The 21,274-nt window shown below is 44.8% G+C and overlaps 1 protein-coding gene across 2 annotated transcripts in view; it reads left to right on the top strand.

Moving 5' to 3' along the window:
* The window catches only part of LOC147673963 (NACHT, LRR and PYD domains-containing protein 12-like), a 658,153-nt gene that overhangs the window by 363,875 nt on the left and 273,004 nt on the right, over window positions 1–21,274 (top strand). For both annotated transcript variants that reach the window (XM_086945051.1, XM_086945052.1), the window contains exon 5: window positions 12,547–12,612. In XM_086945051.1, the coding sequence (XP_086801177.1) occupies window positions 12,547–12,612 (66 nt within the window). The remainder of the gene's footprint in view (window positions 1–12,546; window positions 12,613–21,274) is intronic.

The raw sequence follows: 21,274 nt of genomic DNA, 5'->3' as shown, positions 1-21,274 counted from the left end.
CCACATGTCTGTTGTCAGATGTATAGTGTGAACAGCACTCTTCTGCAAAGCTGCCCCAATCACCTCCAGCACATCTTCATGTAGTGCTGGAACCGCAACTCTGGCAAAATAGAACTGGCTAGGAACCTTCCATTTAGGGCAGAGCGCTGCCAATAATTCTAGAAAACCAACCCCTTCTACAAAAGAAAAAGGGAGAAGGTCCAGAGCTAGCATTTTAGCCAGCTTAGTTTTATACAGACTCGTCAGTGGGTGGTTGCGTTCATATGGCGCGTCTGAAAAAAACATGTTTCTAATGTTGCCCTGGACCAAGCATTTACGGGATGATGATGATGATGACTTCTTTGACCCAGTTACGCTCGCTGATGAACTTTTTCGCATTGGTGTCTCACTCTCTCCCACATTCTTAGTGTGGCTCTCATGGGGTGTGCTTCTGACAGGGGTACTGGGTGTAAGTGAAGTGTTTGACACGTCTTCTTCCTCCTCGTCATCATCAGATGAAACATCAACGTTTTCTTGACTTGCAATTCGGGCTTCCTTGATCTCCTTTAGGTGCGCAAAGCATTGGATAGCGTGCTGTCTCTTAAGATGACCTCTCTGGCCTCCGGTACCATAGTTGGTACCGAACTTACCACGACTAACTGCATGCTTACGAATGCTACAATTGGCGAAGTTTTCCTTTTTTGGGCAAACACTAAAGTCCCAAACTGGGGACTTGAATTGTCTGTGGGGGCCGGAGGAGGCGGCGATACTGGTGGTGGTGGTCATGCTGCTAATGCCAGATGAAGTGGAGGATGTGGATTGCTGAACTTTAGTACGTTGTGCACTTTCACCACCACTTATTGAGGTCGAGGTGGATGGAGGTCCCTTCTGGCGAGGAAGAAATATGGAAGCGGTACGTGTTGGTATACTAGTTAACTCCAATGATTGTGGTGTTTCCACTGCCTCCTCGTCGACAACATCATCATCACGCTCAGCAGCTTCTCGGGCTAGGGTCAAAATGTCTGTTTGCTGCATGCCCGCTGGGGTTGCAGTGACCTTTATGATGACTGGGTCGTCGTCGTGAGAGTATTCATCAGCAGCATTATCCGCCACTTCTTGTTGAGCCTCATCACACTCCATAACTATGAGACTTTGGACGAGCCTCCTTTTACGCTTAACTATCTTTGTCAGATCATGGTGTGCCTCACTCTCAGACGGCAGTGGTGCTGGTTCCCAATTTTGATCCGTATCATCAGAAGGAGGTGTGCTTGAAGAAGATGTAGACACCACGCTTGATCTCTTCCTTGCTAGGGGTGTGGAAGACAATGAATGATCATCAGGAGGAGTGGCTTCCTCAAATGATACCTCGCCTTGATTGTCGATTTCCTGATGTGCCCCTACTTCGGGAGGAACAACTATTGTGGGCACTTGTGACCCTCCATGCACCCCTGCTTGCACATCTCCTTGCGCTGCCTCTCCTTCCACTTGTACTTGGGCTTGTACTTGCACATATGGTTGTTGTTGCGGCTGTGGTTGTTCAACACTCGTCAGATGAGTTACAACAACCTGTGTTGATTGAGGGACATTGCTGCTACTTTCTTGCGATGAGCCAACATCACTGGTCGATGGTGATTGAACAACTAGACCAAGTGCCTCTGCAGCACTCAAGGGCTTGGACTTAAGTTGGCCTGGTGGTGGTGGTGGCACTGAGCCCAATGGAGCGGGGGTGCTGCTCCCAGCTTGGTCCCCAACAGATCCCGCTGCTGCTGCAGGCGTACTTTTTTTTTTACTCCCAAAAAATGTGGCGTGCGGCACACCAGTCTCCTTGGTAACTTGCTTCTTCTGCTCCTTACTGGCAACTTTCTTGCTAGAGGAGCTACGGGGAACTTTTTTGGGGGCCATCTTCCTCAGACCAGGTCAGAACAGCAGGCCGCAGTTGCACGAGTTGCAGAGTTGTCTGTGGCCAGACGTGACGTCGCGTGACATTATGCTGCACACACACACTGCTGCAGGACTTCTTCCTGGCACTGGTGGTTCTCTTGAGTCTTGTGCACCTAAAAGCAATGGAAGACAGAGGAACATCAGTTCAGTTATACACCCCAAAAAATCGAAAAACACAGAAAAATCAGCACAATCCCATGCCATCAATGCCCTCCATGATGTTTAAATTCAAGACACCCCACAGAAAGACTAGGCCCATGCACCACTCACTACCCCTGGGCATAAAGATTGAAAGCTAGGCAAAATGGTTGCAGACCTAAGAACACTGCCTGCATTCAAAATGGCCCCCTGCCTCCCAGCACATGGCTAGGGCCTGCCTGTAGCAGCACTCAAAATGGCCCCCACCCACATGGCCTGTCCCCATGAACACCCCAAAAAATCGAAAAACAGACAAATCAGCACAATCCCATGCCATCCATGCCCTCCATGATGTTTAAATTCAAGACACCCCACAGAAAGACTAGGCCCATGCACCACTCACTACCCCTGGTGAAAAGGCCACAACAACAGCCCAAAAAATCGAAAAACACAGAAAAATCAGCACAATCCCATGCCATCCAGGCCCTCCATGATGTTTAAATTCAAGACACCCCACAGAAAGACTAGGCTCATGCACCACTCACTACCCCTGGTGAAAAGGCCACAACAACAGCCCAAAAAAACGAAAATCACAGAAGAATCAGCACAATCCCAAGCCATCCAGGCCCTCCATGATGTTTTTATTAAAGAGACCCCACAGAAAGACTCAGTCCACCCACCACTGAATACCCCTGGGCAAAAGGCCCCAACAACAGCCCAAAAATCGAAAATCCCAAAATTGTAGTTGCAGCAACTGTAATGCCCCAAACAGACTTACTTGTGAAATTTCTAATCCAAAAGTGATCCAAAGAAAGTCAAAAAGGCCTCAAATCCAAATATCCAGCAGCATCCACAAAAAGTAATCCTTCCAGGTGAAGAATCCGAATGAAAGTGACCAGCACATGAAGAAAGCACTGGGAGGAGCCTGCTGGACAGGAACAGGAAGTTGGAGACTGTGGGGCACTTCCTTCCTCCCACCCCCACCCCCCAAAAAATGGACTCCTTGCAAAAAAAAGTGCAGGCAAATGTCAACCTGAGGAGTTATTCTGAAAAAAATCATCATTTTCAGAAGGTTTATGCTGCTTGCTGGTGGATTTCTTGTGCAGAATTTCAAATTTTTTACTTTCGCGAGTGCGAGATTGTTGCTGCTCGCCGCATCTACGTGTTCGCAATTGCGAACTCTTGCGATGCGTGCTGTGCGAGGTGGCAAGCCGCGATTACGTAATCGTGGTCGCCAAACTACCGCGGGATCCCGCAGCAAGATCCAAAATGGCGCAGCACTCGCAAAATATCGAGAAAAACAACTCGGCAAATGCTGAATGACGGTAAGTGCCGCAAACTTGTATCACCAAGAAAAAAAAATCCGCTGCGTGTGGATTTGCGGATTTTGCAGGAAATTCGCGAATCCCGCGGATTGCGAATTTACCGAAAATCCGCAAAATCCACGAGCGGAACGGATTTTCCGCCCATGCTTAAAGAGATTGCACAAATATGGGGCCCCCTGAAGGTGGATTTGTTTGTGTCAAGGATGACTTATCAGTAACCCCGTTATTACAGTTGGAGATCAGATCCTAATGCAGAGGAGGTGAATGCTTTTCAGCAGGATTGGAAGGTAGCACAGGGGTATGCTTTTCTTCCATTTGCAATGATACAGAGGGTATTTTTGATGGTCCAGAAGAAGAGATATCAGGTTGTTCTGGTGCCTTCTTTTACGGCAGCTCTATCTTTGCTTCCAGGGTTTTTGGAGTTAGCAGTGGAGGGACCATTTTTGATTCCTAATTCAAAGGAGGTACTGTAGGGCCTAAAGGAGAGTTGCATCCTTTGGTTGTGGAAGGGGCATTGAGCTTTCTTGTTTCGAAGATTTCATGGGAAGAAATCAATTTGCAGGGCTTTCACAACAGGCTTAGGAGTTAATCAGAGAATCTTGGGCACTAGGAAGTAATATGTTGGTGTATGGAAGAAAAGGGGGTTTTGGTTCATGGAGAGGGAATTGGATCTCGTGGATGCATCTGCCATTGAGCTTTCTATTTTTTTTATCCCTGTTGCTTGAAAGATGTTTGAGTTATACAACTATAAATTGGTGCAGGTCTGCAGTAGCAGCGGGTCATGCTCTATTAGGAGGTTGTTCAATAGGAAGAGATCCTTTAATTTGCACAGTAATGGATAGGATTAGGCTACAGAGACCTCTTAGGTCTAGGCACACATGTCTGTGGTACGTGAATTTGATTTTTACCTTTTTTGAGAGTTGGGCAATGAATAAGTATTTATCTTTGTGGCAGTTGTCTGGTAAGATGGCATCTTTCAGGAGAGTTTCAAATTTGAGAGCTTTGGAGGGCTAATAGATTTTATAATGCATATGGTGTAATATTTCAGATTAAGAGATAGACAAAAACTATTACTTCTATTTTTTACCAAAAATGTGATGATTACCCTAAGTTATGTATGGTTAGATGTTTGAAGGAGTATGTGAGTAGAATAGAAGAGTACAGAAGAAATTGAGTAAGTCAACTGTTGATGTGTTATGTTAGACCTTACAATCCAGTAAATTCTTCAAAAATAGCTAGTTGGGTAATGAGCTGTATGCTTGAAGTAGGAGTTGATATGCAGAAAGGTAGTGCACATTCAATAAGAGGTGCGATGGCAAGTAAAGTTTGGGAAATATTTTGAAGGTAGCTGACTGGCCCAATGCAGATGTTTCAAGATTTTATTTAAAGCAAAAGGAACATGTGTCATCCATGGTTCTGTCACAGCTTTAAATATGCATAATGCTAGCCTTGGTCTTCACATGATGTAGTGAAGACAGGGTTCTGCTTGCACACATTGCTATGTTAGCATAAGCGTATTAGAAGTTTAAACGTCATTTTGTCACTTTGCCACTTTTGCACACAACACTACATGTAACTGTTGTTGTAAGTTATACTGCTTGCTTTTCTTCGCATGAGAACGGTCTGTTTTTCACATCCCATGACTTACACCGCAACCTTAGTCTGTACATTGTGTGCAGAAGTCTTAAAGGTCATAATAACAATGTATGCCAACATGGCTCACTATGAAAGCATAGGAGCTACACTTTCAAAAGGGCTGGTTGCTGCTATTGGCTTTGCCAGTGCTGGTGCAGTTTTAAAAGCATTGGCAAATCCATTATTGGAAACTAAAAAACAATGGTAAAACGAGACCAATTGGCCTTGTCAGTACATGTTTAAAGTTGATGAAGACTTAATATATCTCTCTAAAATCTATGCCTCCATTGATAAAGAATAAGGACGGATAATTATTAAAGTAGACCTACAAATAGTTGAACAATTTCTTAAACTGTGAATAACCCAAGGCCCCAAGCATTGGGGGTCTGGAAAGGCAGCTTTGGAATGAGGGTTCCATAATGAAGGAGAAAGAATGGACGAATGGTGGAGCCTTGCCCAATAAAATTCTGACAATAATGTACTGACAAAAGGCATGTAGGAAGTTGCTTCAGCCTTTCCCTAAAAGGCGTTATACCCTGTGTTGCCCAATACTTTCCTCCACCCTCTAGTGATCACCATGTTTTATGAATGTCAGCTGAGCTAGAACCTCACACGCTCTGTACAACTCATGCCAGAGCTGTCATTCAGAGAGAGGATTTAATTTCACATGGGTGGTAAAGAGGAAACTGGCCCTGCACATACTGGTGGTCTAAACGCGAGTTTCATTGTGTTTTTCTTTCTTTGTTTAGTAGTGGCCACTATTTTGTTGCATTTTTGGGCTGCCTTATTTTTGGCCTTGATTTAGTAGGGGGTTTTCTCTGTTTGCAGAGTTTTTTCCCCTGGAGTGGTTTTTAGTCCTTTCTATGCGAGGAGTGGTATTCAGGAACATTGATGTCTGCAAAGTTTCCCTGGACTCCAGTTTGAGGAAACATCACTAGCCTGGACTGGTAAGGGTTTCTTCATTTATTGTATGGACTGGGGGAAACCGCTTTAAACTGCACGGAGACTTACCTTGTGGAAACGCCGCCACCGCCAAGAGTCCAGAGGGCCATATCCATCGCCGCCACCGGCCAAGAGTCAGCTAACGCCATTCTCCGCGCCGCCGCCCCGGGACCACAACTCCCGGCAGGCACAGCGGCGGCGCGCACCGCTGACGCCGCGCCCGCACCAGGAGGTGCATAAAGCAGGCGCAGAGGCCGGCGGAGTGGGGGAAACTGCTTTAAACTGCACGGAGACATACCTTGTGGAAACGCCGCCACCGCCAAGTGTCCAGGGGGCCATATCCATCGCCACCACTGGCCAAGAGTCAGCTAACGCCGCGCCCACACCAGGAGGTGCATAAAGCAGGCGCAGAGGCCAGCCTCACTGGACGCGCCGGGCCAAGGGCGGGCCCGTTTAAGCCCGTTCAAGGCCGGCTAAGGACGGGACGGGCCACCCCTCTGACATCTGCCACAGCATAAACAAGGTCAGTGCCATATTGGAACTCACTTAATATCGTATTAAGTATTGCAAAAGGATGGCTACCTTACAAGATGGTGATCCTAGCTGTAGGAAATCTTCTGGTGGTTCACTTTTAGGAACTCTTGACAACTTTCTTATAAGGGTATCAACTGCACTTGCCAAGGACATAGAACTCACTGAAAAAAGACTCTCCTTGGACGCATCCTTTGACAAAAGGTCCTCTCTGGGCCCCCTGGCACAAGTTAGATCACCGATCTACCTAGAATCTAACTTGCAGGGTTCGCTTCCTCCCCCAGGAGTGGTAACTTCTTCCCCATCGCAATCAGCAGCGATTATGGTTATAAGCGACAACTCCTCAAGAGAAGGAGTGCCCAGCAGCGACATAGTTAGAGATTCATCTCCCAAAATTAAGACTCGATCTGCTGGTCAAGTGAAATCTAGCACGGTCCAACCAAAGGGGAGGGAGCAAGCAAAAAGGAAACGCCCTGGTCCTCAAACCAATGCTAGTGGAAAAGTAATGTTCCACCTGATGACCCACCTGATGACCCAGTAGTGACGTCACAAACCATCCCCGTACAACTGGATGGGGTTGATAAAAGTGGGCAGGGAAGCCGTTTGGACAATAGGGGGGAGGATCCACACTTGGAGATGGGTCCTTCCTTCTGGAAAAGACTGGAGGCCACCTTTAAGAAAATGTGTCATCCCTTGCACGATCGGCTGGACTCCATTGAAAACAGACTGGTGTGCCTTGAACTTTCATTGGCATCAGCTCAGAAACAGGCAGGACCAAGCCGTGGCACCCATACTTTAAGGCCAAAATCTTCTGTAGACAATGGTCCATCTAATTCTAACAGTGCTACTGGGTCAAGCCAGACTGCAAGGCCTATTTTGGCTGTTGATAAGGGGCAAATTGTTAATTTACAACCAGTCACCCAGACAGGAGTGGGAAACACACACCAAGTTAGTGCGACACCACAAACCACCTTGTCACGAGTAGTTTCTTCCCCGGTACCTAACCTCACATGGGCAGGTGCGAAGCCATTGAATAAAGAGAGAACTTTGGGCGATGGAGCTAAGTTGCAGGACAAACAGCCAAACTTACCTACCTTAAGCAGAGCCCATAGCGAGTCTCCCCTACCTTATATTGACCTCCCTCCTCAATCAGCCCCTTTTGTGATAGTTCTGGTAGGGGTCCCCCCACTAGCTCGTGGGAAACGAGAATCATACCAAGACTTAAAGCACAAATGTATTTTCTGGCTAAATAAAAACCGCCTATTGCCAGTGAACATGCGTGCTGAAATTATGGGTGTCAGGAGAGTCAACTGGATAGGCAAGGGATGTAAGACTGTTGCAGGAGACTGTATCATTATTAATTTTAGAGACCAGATGTGTGTCAACTTCATCTGTAATTGGTCTCATAATGATACGTCTATTGGGATACAAGTACTACCCTAAGCTTATTTCTATGGCCTCCCTATTCCAGTTTCCTTTGAGAGGGACATGTTTTCTCAGGGGTCTGTATCTAACTTTTGCCCCTTAGGGAACATAAGGTTGTTCAATAGATTCCAGACCCTGTCGGGGCTAGGGGAATGTGATTGACAGTACGAACAAGAAAAACCCATTTTTGGTAGTACGGGAGAGGTTGGAAGAGAAGGGATGGAGACTGGGAAAGGGAATGTGCAGGTCCAATGTAGTAAAAGTGAAGGGCTGGTTGAGGTTGGGCAAGGTACCACATGTGATATCATCCCTAAGGCTCTAGAGGTAGATCAGTCCTTGAACAGACAGTATAATATACATTCTGGTTTAGGGGGACAACCCATTCGGGGCAAACTGGCCACACTATCAGATGGTCCACTAAGCAGGACATCACTGGTTTCCTGGAATGTGGCAGGGCTGGGGTCAAAACTTAACTCGCAGGCTTGGGCAGACTTCATTGACCACTTTGACATTTGTTTGTTTCAAGAAGTCTGGGCGGTTGAACCAATGTTTAGAGTTGGCTATTTGAACTTTTTTGTCCCTGCTGTAAACAAATCTAAAGGGCGACCTATGGGGGGACTAGTCATATGGGTCAAGCAGTCCCTAAAATGTAAAACCCAGTTGCTCCCTATTGTATGTGATGACATTCTTGGAGTTAGATTTAGTTTCCATGCAAATTTAGAAATCGACGTCTTTAATGTTTATGCTAGGGGGCTCCAAGGTGGTAAGAAATCGGAAGTTGTAGTTATACTGGATACATTGGTACAGGCTTCCCCAAACAACATAAGGCCATTGATTGCTGGGGACTTCAATACCACTTTTGAACCCCTTGGTTTGGACGATATCTATTTGACAGAGGAGGAGGATGTTAGGTGGGGAGTTCCCCAGCTAATCACTAAACCTATAAAAAAATGCACCGAGGCTGCTATTCAGCTAAAGGGCTTCTGTTTGGAAAACAAGTTGAGGGCTGCCAACGGGCGTACACTCTCAGATAAAATGGGGAAGGAAACTTTTGACAATGGTGCTAGGGCATTTAACATTGACTACTCACTTGTCTCTCTCAAGATGTGGTCAACCCTCCTCGATATGGAGGTTGTGTCACGTATTGAAAGCGACCACAACCCTCTGTGTGCAAAGCTTAATTTGGGCATTCATACAGGGGATGATGCTCATCAAGGGCATTGTTACCCGGATTTAGTTATGACAAACGATGAGCAACACCTTAAATGGTGCCAAGTCGCTGAGCATCAGGAAATAATTAGCTTCATCGAGGGAGACCTGGAAGGGGCCTTAGAGGCTATGGAGGAGGTTATATTGAAAGGTTCTCCCCCCCCATCTTTTACTAGAGGCACATAATAGGCTCTTTACTAAACTGAAAACATACTTCTGTAAACCCAGTCTAGGGAAAAAAAGAGCCACAGTTAAAAAACCAGAGAGCTGGTACAATAGCTCCTGTCGCCAAGCTAGGAGGGATTTGGGTCTAGCCCTAAAGTCTAAAGACATGGGGCCTTATTTATGAGGGCCTTGCGCCACCGGTGCGTCACTTTTTCCCATGTTAAAAGTGACGCACCGGCGGCGCAAGGCCTTCATAAATAAGGCCCATGGGTGCAGTAAGACTGGCTAGGGCGAACTACAGGCGCATGCAACTTGCTGCTAAAAAGGACTGGGAAGAGGGCCTGTGGCAGGATTTGAAAGTGGCGTGCTCTGCAAAGAATCCTAAACTCTTTTGGGAAATCTTTAAGTGGGATAGGGGAGGACATCGAGAGAGCCCTCATAATAATGTTGACCGCAATTCTTGGGTCAACTATTTCAAGCCCCAATATGCTGCTAGTGCCACTGGTAATAGCGACGGAGCCTACCCCCATATTGTGTACAAGGAACCTATTTTCTCCTTGAATGATGTGGATAGGGTGCTAGACCAAGTCACTGAGGGTCGTGCTACCGGCATGGATTGTGTCCCCGCAGATTTATTTCTGAACAATAGAGGGCGCTGGTGATTTTATATTTTGTATGTGGCAAACGCCATAGCTCAAGGGATGGAAGTGCCTATCTCATGGAAAGGGGCAGAAATCGTGCCGGTGTATAAAAAGGGTGACAAGTCACTTGCAGCCAATGATAGACCAATAAGTCTAATTGACTGCTTACAAAAAATCATGGGTCGGCTGGTTTTGGGCAGATTTCAGTCCTGGATGGATAATGACAATATTTTAAGTCACCTCCAGGCTGGGTTCCGCCCAAAAACAAGTACCATTGACCTTGTCTTCCGGTTCATTATGTTATACTGGCGTACCGTGGTCCTGGAAAAGGGCACTTTGTATGCCGTTTTTGTCGACTTAAAAGCGGCCTTCGACCTGGTCCCTCGTAATACACTATGGAAAGTTCTAGCGGACCTGGGGATGACACCAGAATTGCTGAGTCTGATTGTCCGCCTGCATGAGGATACCTTCGCTCGGGTACGGTGGGGTTCCCAGGGAGAGGTTACCGAGCCCTTTCCGGTGGAGCGTGGAGCAAGGCAGGGTTGTGTCATGGCACCTACCTTATTCTCGCTCTTCGTGAATGGGGTTGCGGATTTCCTCTCCCTGGTGCCGACCGGTGCCCCTGCGATGTCCGGTGAGCAGGTCCCGATCCTCATGTTCGCGGACAACACTCTCATCATTTCAAAGACCCCGAGTGGACTCCAGCAAGCACTGAAGCGATTTGAAGATTTCTGTTTGAATAGGGGACTAGAAATAAATACGACAAAAACTAAGTATATGGTTATGACTGGTCGTAAAACTTGCGGGACAAATAGACCTTTTAGAGGGCTGATTAACATGAATGGTTCCCCGCTGGAGCGGGTAGATGCTTTTACCTACCTGGGGGTCACCCTTCAGAAAGATCTGGGGTGGTCCAGTCAACTGGACATTGTAGTCCTAAAACTCCGCCAGCAGGCAGGCATCCTTCTGAAAAAACGTACCTCCTCAACAACTAAGCCCATGAGCCCCTTATTGGAAGTATACAGGATGAAGGTCCTAGGTTCGGCCCTATATGGAGCCGAACTCTGGGGTTTTGAAGACCTAAGAAAGCTAATGCTAGCTGAAAATGAATTCCTTTGAAAAGCTACTAGCGTCCCTATAAGTACCCCGTTAATACCGCTAATGTGGGACCTTGGAAAAAAGGCGGTCCAGGATCTTCCCTTTTTGCATCCAGTTCTTCACTGGCGCCGCTTATGGACAACAGAAGAACTACAGCATTATGCCCATGGTTTAAATGGTTTAAAAGAGATAATGGTTAAGGACACGTGCCAAAGAATTCATAGGCCCAAGAACATCAAGTCGATACTCTTCAAATTAGGAATGACTGACTTATGGGAGGACCCGGAAAACGCTCATTTTCCCTCAAAAAAATTCCTAAAAGAAAAATATTGGGAGATGGTGTTCACAGAAGTACGGTCAGAGGGTCTCTCCGCTCATCTAACTAGTCGTTTCATGGACATTAAAGCCCTACCAAAACTGGAACAATATTGGGACATTATTGGTAAACAACAGGATCGTAAGCTCTATTTCCAGCTTAGGGTAGGATCACTCCCAGTAAGATCTTTTACGGTTAAATGGGCAGATAAAAGTGGAATCGACAGATGTCCCAATTGCGGGGAGGAACAAGAGTCAATAAGCCACTTTTTATTTTTCTGTCCCCTGTACACGGCCCCCAGAATGATGTGGATCAAGCCTTTATGTAAATTGCTTGGGATACACAGACATGCTGAGGCTCTGAGAATTTTAACTACAGACCCGTTGACTACAATTGCTGTTGCCGTGGCTAAATTCTTGAAATGGGCTTGGGTAATCCGTACAAAATATATAGCAGTAATTATGTGAAGATTAAGCTGTATCTATCCATGCATTTTTGGGTTAACCCTTGTGAATCTTTGTGCAATATTCCTCTGGATTAATGTATGTTGCTGAAATTGTTTTTATCTCCCTTTTAAATTATAATTCGGCATAGTCTATTCTAGTTTAATACTTTTTAAAATATTTATTGTATGGATTTTTAACGTCTTTTTAACTAACATTTGTGTAATATATGAATGTATACTTTTATGACTTAATTGTCGAATAAAGTTTGTAAAGTAAAGGTGGTCTAAGATATGTAAAACACTCACACCCCAATACAGACACTCTGGTTCTGTGAACAGAAAATGGTAGCTTTAGAAACAGTCAGTTGAGAGTATCTGCTGTTGAGCCTGTCATTTGTGAACTCTAGGGCAGTAAGAGGTACTCAGGTAAGAGTGCATGTATTAGGTTCACCTAATTCCAGGCACAGCCTACAATGGCTATGGAGCTTTCACTTCTCTCCAGTATGTTCTAATTAGACTTTACCTGTACTCTGAGACTTTATCAAAGTATCATATGTTCTTCTAATATGGGAAAGTATACATATTAAATTTTTGATATCGATTTGAATGTTTATGACAATTATTGATGTATATCTCATTTACTGACAATGGTCTTTGTCTTACAATAATAGAGGTAAAACAGTTGCTGTTCACAAAGTTTATCATTTGATAGTCAACAGACTTTCATTATTTGCATTTTTTATTCCCTCCCCATAGGCTTTAATGTACTGCAGGAAGAGTGCCTGAATGAGCATGGACATCACCTCCAAACCTACTTGAAAGGTACTAAGGGCACCTCCTTTTCACTGTTTAGGACGCGTCTCTGCACCGTGTTAATTCCAGTTCTTCTTTCAGGCGAATTTGTATTAGTGATAGGGAGTCTATGGTTAGTAAGTGATTTGAAAACTCCAAGTAGTAGTAGTGTACAAGAACAGAAATGAATAGATTTAAAAGTAGCAATCTAGTACATGTCTAGAGAGTTACATTTGGAGGCCAAAAAAGGACTTTGAAAATTTAAATTATGTTAAGGATTTGTTAATTTAATCCAGTCTTTTTGTTTTTTTCTATTTATATCCCTTCAAATTATTGTTGTTCCGTGCTTTAGGCCCATGCTGTTCATTCTATCCTATGGTACCCCACCACATCTGGATATAGATTGGAGCAGTGTTATACATATGCTATAAGTCAGTATCTTCCAATTTAACCTTTATTAAGTCAGTTTTCGTTAAGTAAATAATTCCTTCTACTAGGTATATCTCTCAAATTCTGCCCTTTTCTCGTCATTTGAATAATTTCATTCTTTAGGAAAGGAAATCATGTTTAAACATTGAACCATAGTTTCATATTGCATTACTCTAATATACCACCCCTAGTCTACATGTATTGTTCTTTGGATGGTCCACTATATAGTTATTTCTTAACTGGCAGAAATAAGCAGATTTAATAATAGTTTTTCTTCAAGTGCATCATTTTTATTTTCATTGTTAATGGCAAGCAGACCATGTTTATCATCAGATCTATATTGTTGTGTATACAATGTGTATTATGTCATGTAATAATCCCATCCCAATAATTTCTCAGTTCTTCATATTCAATGATCATGTCCATATTTTCAAATAAAGCAATTATTGATGAACTACTATTAGTGGAAGTAATGAGAGATTCTATTATTCTTGTTGTAGTAGCTTTTTAAAACAGATACAAACTGTACAATTCTAATCTCCTTCCTCTTGTAGGCATGTAAGTAATTTGTATGACTACCTGCCCCTTTTGTTTTTATTTTATACCAGATATTAGTGCACTGGAAACTGAATTTTTAATAATACTGCCATGCACAAAGGTATTTTCGGCTACCAACTTATGTTTACAACTGAAAATATTTGACTTATACGTGCCAGGTATTCACATTCCTGGCAGTTGTAAATACATTTACTAATGCTTTGAAAATGCCTACAAACGTGTACATTACAAATTGCTGACGATTTGCTACACCCAAGAGTTTGAGTAACCCCATTTCCACAATGTGAAGGGAAATGGGGCACCCCTATAATTGCTGGGGTACCCAGGTGAAGAGCCTTCTCCATAAAGGAAAAAATGGAATTCCGCATACAGAAATAGGATCCCACATGAATTATCACATGATATTCCCAGTACTCCGCATGGAACACCGGGTACAGCTTTCCAGATGTGCTACTGGGAAAATTGCTGTATTAAAAAAAAGGCAAAGGTATGTTCCGGTGAAACACTAAGGGCCTGATTACGAATTTGTGGCGGTCTGACCACCGCCACACTGCGGGACTGCCTGCAGTATTATAACTGCAGCAGTCGGCCCGCCACAGGATCGATGAGACCATCAGGGATCTAGGGCCCTGCAGAGCATATTTTGAATTGCCTCACAACCACTGTTTTCATGGCGGAGAGCCCACAATGAAAAGGGTGGCTATGAGACAACGAAGGGGGCCCTAATAGGACCCCCTGCTGCCTCATGGCCCAGGGGGTGCATGCAAGGGGCGAAGGGCAAAGGCAAGCCCGCCTGCGCCCGTCTGCACCCATCTGCGCCTGTCTGCGCCCATCCGTTACTTGACCACGACCAGCGCCAGGGACCCTGGTCCCCCAACCTCCCGCTGTTACGATCCCAGCACCCCCCACACTCTCAATCTGGGGTGCAGCAACAGCTGCCAGCTCTCAAAACCAAGCAACACCCAAAGCCTGTTCTCCTGCCTTCACTGCCGCCGCACCTTCATCCTCCTCCAGACCCCAGCAGTACCACCTAGCCCACCGGACGCCAGCGCACACAAACCACTGAACTGCATCCTCCTCAATGTACGCTTCCTGCACACACACCCTGTAGAAATCTGGGACCTTCTCTACTCTCATGTGCCTGATGTCACCTTCCTCACTGAGACCTGGACAAATGCCAGCCCATGCTGGCTCCGCACCTGATATCTCAACTGTCCATCCCCGATGGATACAAGATCCTGAGAAAAGACCGCCCTACCCACCCAGGAGGAGGCCTCACCATCGTCCACAAAAGCTCCAGACCAACCCCAGAACAAAACTCAATGAGACACTCGTCTATAGACCACCTGGCCCCTGCTCCCCAATCACCAATGTCATTGCCATCCTCATCACACCTCATGCCCTCGCTTCCACAGACTATGTACTACTTGCAGACCTGAACTTACACCTGGACAACCATAATGACCTGAATACCACTGCCCACCTTGAGAACCTCACTAACATAGGACTGAAGCAACTTGTCTCTGCCCTCATTCTCACAGTGGAACACACACTCGACCCCATATTCGCAGGAGTAAACAGCATCTTGTTCAGCTACACCCTGGAATTGCTCTGGACAGACCACCACTGCATCCATTTCTCCTTTACTAAATCCACCGCACACAAGCATGCGCACTGCCTCCCTTGCAAAATCTGGAACAAAGTCACTTAAGAACACCTCACCTCTTCCCTCACCTACACTCCACCCCAACTACGACAGATGCCAACACTGTGGCAAGCAACCTCCACCAATGGATCGTTATCTGATCTAACACACTCTCCTCACTCCAGAACACTGCAAGGCAACACAACAAGTAAGCAAACTGGTTCACCACAGTGTTCCAAGAATCCAAGCGCTTCTGCCGACAACTGGGAAAGATGTGGAGCAACAGCCACCATGGCACACCACCACCTCATCAAATCCACAAAGAAGAACTTCCACCAAGACTGAATCCTCTCCAATGCCCTCAACTCCAAGGAACTCCTCACCAACATACAGGAATTTGCCAAACCCAACAAAGAAACAACTGACGTCCCTCCCTCCCAAGACCTCTGCAACTGAATCAGCGCCTTCTTTCACCTCAAGATCAAGACGCTCTACAACAACTTCGACTACCAAGACCTCTGCATGCCACAACCCCCACTCCCAGCGACATCACCCAATAGACCATATTTACCTGGACCCCACTCATTACTTAAATCACCCTAAAGAACATGAAGAGCATCCACTCCGGAGCACCTTCAGACCCATACCCGGCACACATGTTCCACAGGGCCGTAACAGCCATCACACTCAAGCTACGGCGAACCATCATCTGCTCCCTCAAGACCACCACATTCCTCGACAACTGGAAGCATGCCGAAGTCAGCCCCCTCTAAAAGAAACCCTCCGCAGACCTGATGGACCTCAAGATCTTCAGGCCCATCTCACTGCTTCCTTTCACAGCCAAGGTCATCGAAAAGGCCGCCAACATCCAGCTAGCACACTTCATCGAGGCCAACAACATCCTAGACACCTCTCAAACCAGATTCTACAGCAACCACAGCACCAAGACCCTCTCCTCACCGTCACAGATGACATCCAGCGACCTCCTTGACCAAGGCCAAATGGCAGCCCTCATCCTCCTGGACCTTTCGGCAGCCTTCGACACTGTCTCCCACCACACACTAGCCACCAGACTTCACGACGCCGGCATTGAGGAAAGGCCCTAGACTGGTTATGCTCATTTCTCACGGGCAGAACACAGAGAGTATGATTGCCGCCCTTCCTCTCAGAACTGACAGAGATCAGATGACGAGTACCCCAAGGATCCTCCTTCAGCCCCACCCTCCTCAATGTCAGTGTAGCCCCCCTCACAAACATCGTCAGAAATCATGGGCTCAACATAGTCTGTCGTAACTTGGATGAAGAAGAGCTGCCTGAAACTCAACTCAGAGAAAACAGAAGTCCACATCCTCAGCTCCATCCTCTCCGCAAGAGACGACAACTGGTGGCCCCCTGCCCTCAGAAACCCACCCAACCCGGTAGACCATGCATGCAACCTCTGCATTATCCTGGACTCATAGCGCACCATGAATCGCCAGATCAAAGCGGTCTACTCTGCATGCTTCAACACCCAGCAAATGCTACATAAAACATTCAAGCGGAGCCCCTCCGACTCTAGGAAAACGGTCATTCACGCCCTCATCAACAGCAGACTGGACTATAGCAATGTCCTCTATACAGGAATCAACAAAAACCTCCTCAGCAGCCTCCAGACCCCATCCAGAATGTCGCAGCCAGACAGATCCTTGATATCCCACAGCACAACCACATCACACAGCACCTCCATGACCTCCAATGGCTCTCCATCGAAATAAGAATGACTTTCAAGCTGCTTATGCATGACTTCAAGGCTCTCCATATCATTGGACATCAATACCTTAACTACTGCCTCTCCTTAAATGCCCCAAGAGAAACCTCCAATCTGCCAACCTCCCTAGTCACCGTCTTACACTTCTACAGGACAAGAGCGGGCGGAAGATCCTTCTCCTGCCTCTCAACTAAGACCTGAAACGATCTCCCCCTTCACCTTTGGCGAAGCATGACACTGCACCAATTTAGGAAAGACCTCAAGAACTGGATCTTCGAATGAACCCTACGGAGCTGCCCACACTCTCCCTCCAGTGTCTTGAGACCCTATTGGGTGAGTAGTGTGCTCTACAAAACCCTGATTGATTGATTGATTTATTGATTGATTGATGGATTGATGTAGTGCCCCCCTCGATTTGCACCCGAGTTTTTGCACAGTGTGGCATGTTTGCCACATCATGCAGGAAGCTGCAGGCGGTGCTCTGAGAATGGCATTCTGCATGGTAGGTTCTTCTTTGAGCCTACCAGACCGCCACTGTTAGACCACTGCAGAACCTCCAGCCAGACCAGGAATAAACTCCTGATCTGGCGGGTGATCGCACTACTGGTTTGACAGCTCTGCAGCGGACGGCACATTGACCATCTGCTGTAGGATCACAAAACTCGTAATCAGGCCCTAAATCTCCGCCATACTTTTCCTTTTTTATTGATGAATCTAGCCAAATATCTTTGAAAATATTTACATTTTATTATTATTAATTCTGTCAGTCAAGGATAGGTGTTTTTACCACGCTTAACAAAATTGTAATTTTACACAGTTTATTACTGATATTTAATTCATAAAATGCACAGAAGTCTACAAATTATTGAATATTTTACTTTATCCTTAGCCTATGGTTTATAAATTTGGAGCAATGATTTCTCCCTTGGTTTTAATGCTTACATATCTGAAACATTTTGAATGTCTTGCAACCATATTTACAGTTTTTGGTTTGTTGAACTCTGGTGAATTTATATACACTAAAAGATCCTCAACACTTTGTGGCACATTAGGATGGCGGGCGGACTTTCTCCGCCCGCCATCCCGATGCAAAAAGGGACCGCCTGCCATAAGGGCGGGGGTCCCTTGGGGGACATTAGGATGCGCCCGCCTCAGTGGCGGGTGCATCCAGCATTCCTGACATTGTGGCAGGCGGTGCACTCAGCACCGCCCGCCACAATGCCAGGAAGGCATGTTGTGCATGGAACTGCTGGGGGGTACCATAGGTACCCCCTATGTGCACCCCCAGAGTTTCTGGGGGCCCGCAACAGGCCCCCAAAGGCAGAAACCGCCTGCCTTTCTGTGGCGGCATTGCCGCCACGGAAAGGCACATCCCCACAAACATGCTAATATGGATGCCATGCTAATATGGATGCCGGTGTCTCCCAAACACCGCCACCATGTTAGCTGCTTTTCCGCCCAGTCAACTCTGCGACCGGGCAGAAAACTGGTGGACGGTCTTTACGTCCGCCGGGGTCCCCCCGCCATGGTAATCTGGCAGGGGGTAATTAGGGAGCGGATTGTGGTTTTTAGTGGCGATCCGCCCGTTATCATAATGGGCCCCAAAGTGTCAGGCTTAGAAGCCGACCATTTAGATTAGTGGATTCTAGTTCTTTATTTTTGCACTAAATTGAATTTCCATCTGATTTTATCAGTCTTTTTTTCTGCATCAGATCAGTCACCATTGCCGATATAGATGTCAAATGCATGTGGTTGGCTACTAGCTACTCTATCAGGATTAGGATCATGCTGTTCTGGCAGATCTTGTTTTAGGGTTATATTCATTCATCTGACTAGTATGTTTGTGAAAATCTTTGAATCTGGGTTAGGAAGTGTTTGGTTTATGCAAATAACATTCTTTCAGGTCCTTCCATGGCCTTAGAATTTTTTTTTTTCTATTAGTGTAGATCCAGGACTCAGGTAGTCTTTATTTTAAGTAACATAGGGCCATATGTAGGAAGCCAAATTGGGATCGCAAACACTGAAATTCGCAGAATTTCAGAGTTTGCGATCGCAATTTAGGCAGTGTGCAATGGAGCACACAAATACCCACTAGCTAAATATGGAATCGCAAAAATTGCGATTCCTTATTTTGCTAATGCATTTAGGGAATCCCAATTTGCGATTCCTTAAATGTAATGTAGGAAGCACCCAAGTTTTGCGATTTTGGCTTAAGGAATCGCAAATTAGCACCAACTTCAGGTTGGTGGTAATTTGCGATTTCTTTTTGCATTTTTCAAAGTGCCATGTGGCGCACATACATGCCCTTAGGGCATGTATGTACGCCACATGTGCAGGCATGCTTATTTCAGGGTTGCAACAGGGTGTCCTATTGACACCCTTGCAACCTTGAAATTGCATTCTCTATTTGCGATTCTCTAATTGGGAATCGCAAATTGAGAATGTCTTCACATTCATTCCTATGGGCCTTCTAGCCCATATGAATGAATGGGAAGGTATTCATTATTTGTGAATCTCAATTTGAGAATCGCAAATTGAGAATGAAATTTCAAGGTTGCAAGGGTGTATCTAACTTGTAACAGTTTTTATTAACTAATAACAATAAACAATAAACTGAAACTGAGAACTGAAAAAAATCTCAATTTGCGATTAGCAAATAAGTAATATGTAAAATTCGCAAAATATTTTGCTAATCCTACCTACATTGCGTTTTGCTATTCTCTAATTGCAATTCCCTGAAAATCGCAAATTGAGAATCGCAAAACGTGTTTTTCCTACATATGGCCCATAGTTTTTTCTTTAGAGAGTGTATAGAATCTATTGGTCATATCATTATTTGAACCCCTTCCCAGGTCATGTATTATCTCAGTTAGTCTCTGATATTACAGTTTAATGTACATTAATGTGTTTGAGAAGGCTTGTTTTTTCCTGTTACTCGCTTTCCATTCTATTCCAATTTTTAGAGCTCATGGCTACCCCATTACGGCTTCCCAGCGCTAGCAGAGTTCTTCATTGTACTATGAATCATTATATAATTAGTTATAATAAGCAAGGAATACATATTTCTTTCCTTTCTGGGTTGTTTCTGTAGTGTTGCTGTTGGGATTGTGAATTTGTTCAATGCTATTATGTCTGTATGTTACTCTGCATTCTAGAGCCAATAAATTACCTATTTTATCTCCCCATTCATATTTGCATTCCCCTTGTCTGTCATTTTCTAATACATAGTAAAACATAATTAAGCCAAGAGCATTTTGATAGTATATCAAGCTGTGTGTTTATCAGTATTTGGTTTGATTTCTAAACTTTTCCTTGTGTATGAAGGATAAATTGACTGCCCAATAGTGGATGTTAAGTTCTTCAATCAATATTTCTTCAATCAATATTTCTAGATCCAATATTGTACTTAGATGAGCTAAGTGGTTTCCTGACACTTATTCATGTTTATTTGTGAGAATGCTTATGTGTGACGGGAAACAAAAAGGAAATTCGATTGTTTGAGGATATTGATCTCACCAAATCTGTTTTAGTCAGCCTCATTCATTGAAACTAGCAGCATGCATCTATTGCCCTTTTCTTAATTTTTCTCTAATATGTGTAGCAGGCCAATGTGCAATCCCCTTCCATTTTTCTTTGGGTTAGAATAAATGTGTTCCATATATTCACTAGTAGTATAAAATCCTACTAATCCTATCTTTACATTACACAGGGTGGCCTGTAGTATGAGCTATCTACTTATTGAATCACCTTCACTATATATACCTGGTGTATATTAATATTCTTTCTGATTAGCACAGTGGCCCAATACATTTGCACTTCTTTATTTGTCAAATAATCGTGCATTGTAAGTATTTTTAATTTGGGTATTACTAAGGTTACAGGCTTTCATTTTCTTCTATTTTCCTGTCCCTTCCTGACTTCCTGAGCTACATTCCCATCTAGAGGTGTGTTTAACAGTGCAAATGAACACTTAACTTATTTTTTGTTATTTCCAAATTCTTTAATTCGTTTATCTGCATCTTACACAAAATTGAACCTTGCTTGCTCATCTATAATCTTTTCTAGTTTTGACAGATATTGTAGGTACACATAAAGATCTTGCCTTCCGTGTGCTCCAGGTTTTTTGCAATTCTTTGCCCATGCAAACATGTTTGTGTTCATTTTGGGGGTAGGAAAAGTACTCTCTGTTCCGAGTACTTTGGATATTTCAGAACATGTCATTACTATCTCCATACTGACAATTTCTGGGATTGATCTTTTCTTCTCTATGGTTGCTTTAAGCTCTTCTTCTTGTTTTACCTGTTTTCTTTTTG

The sequence above is a fragment of the Lissotriton vulgaris genome, chromosome 12, assembly GCF_964263255.1.
Source record: "Lissotriton vulgaris chromosome 12, aLisVul1.2, whole genome shotgun sequence".
Lineage (NCBI taxonomy): Eukaryota > Metazoa > Chordata > Amphibia > Caudata > Salamandridae > Lissotriton > Lissotriton vulgaris.
Note: the sequence above shows the minus strand (reverse complement) of the source record. Positions and strands in the feature narration are given on the sequence as shown.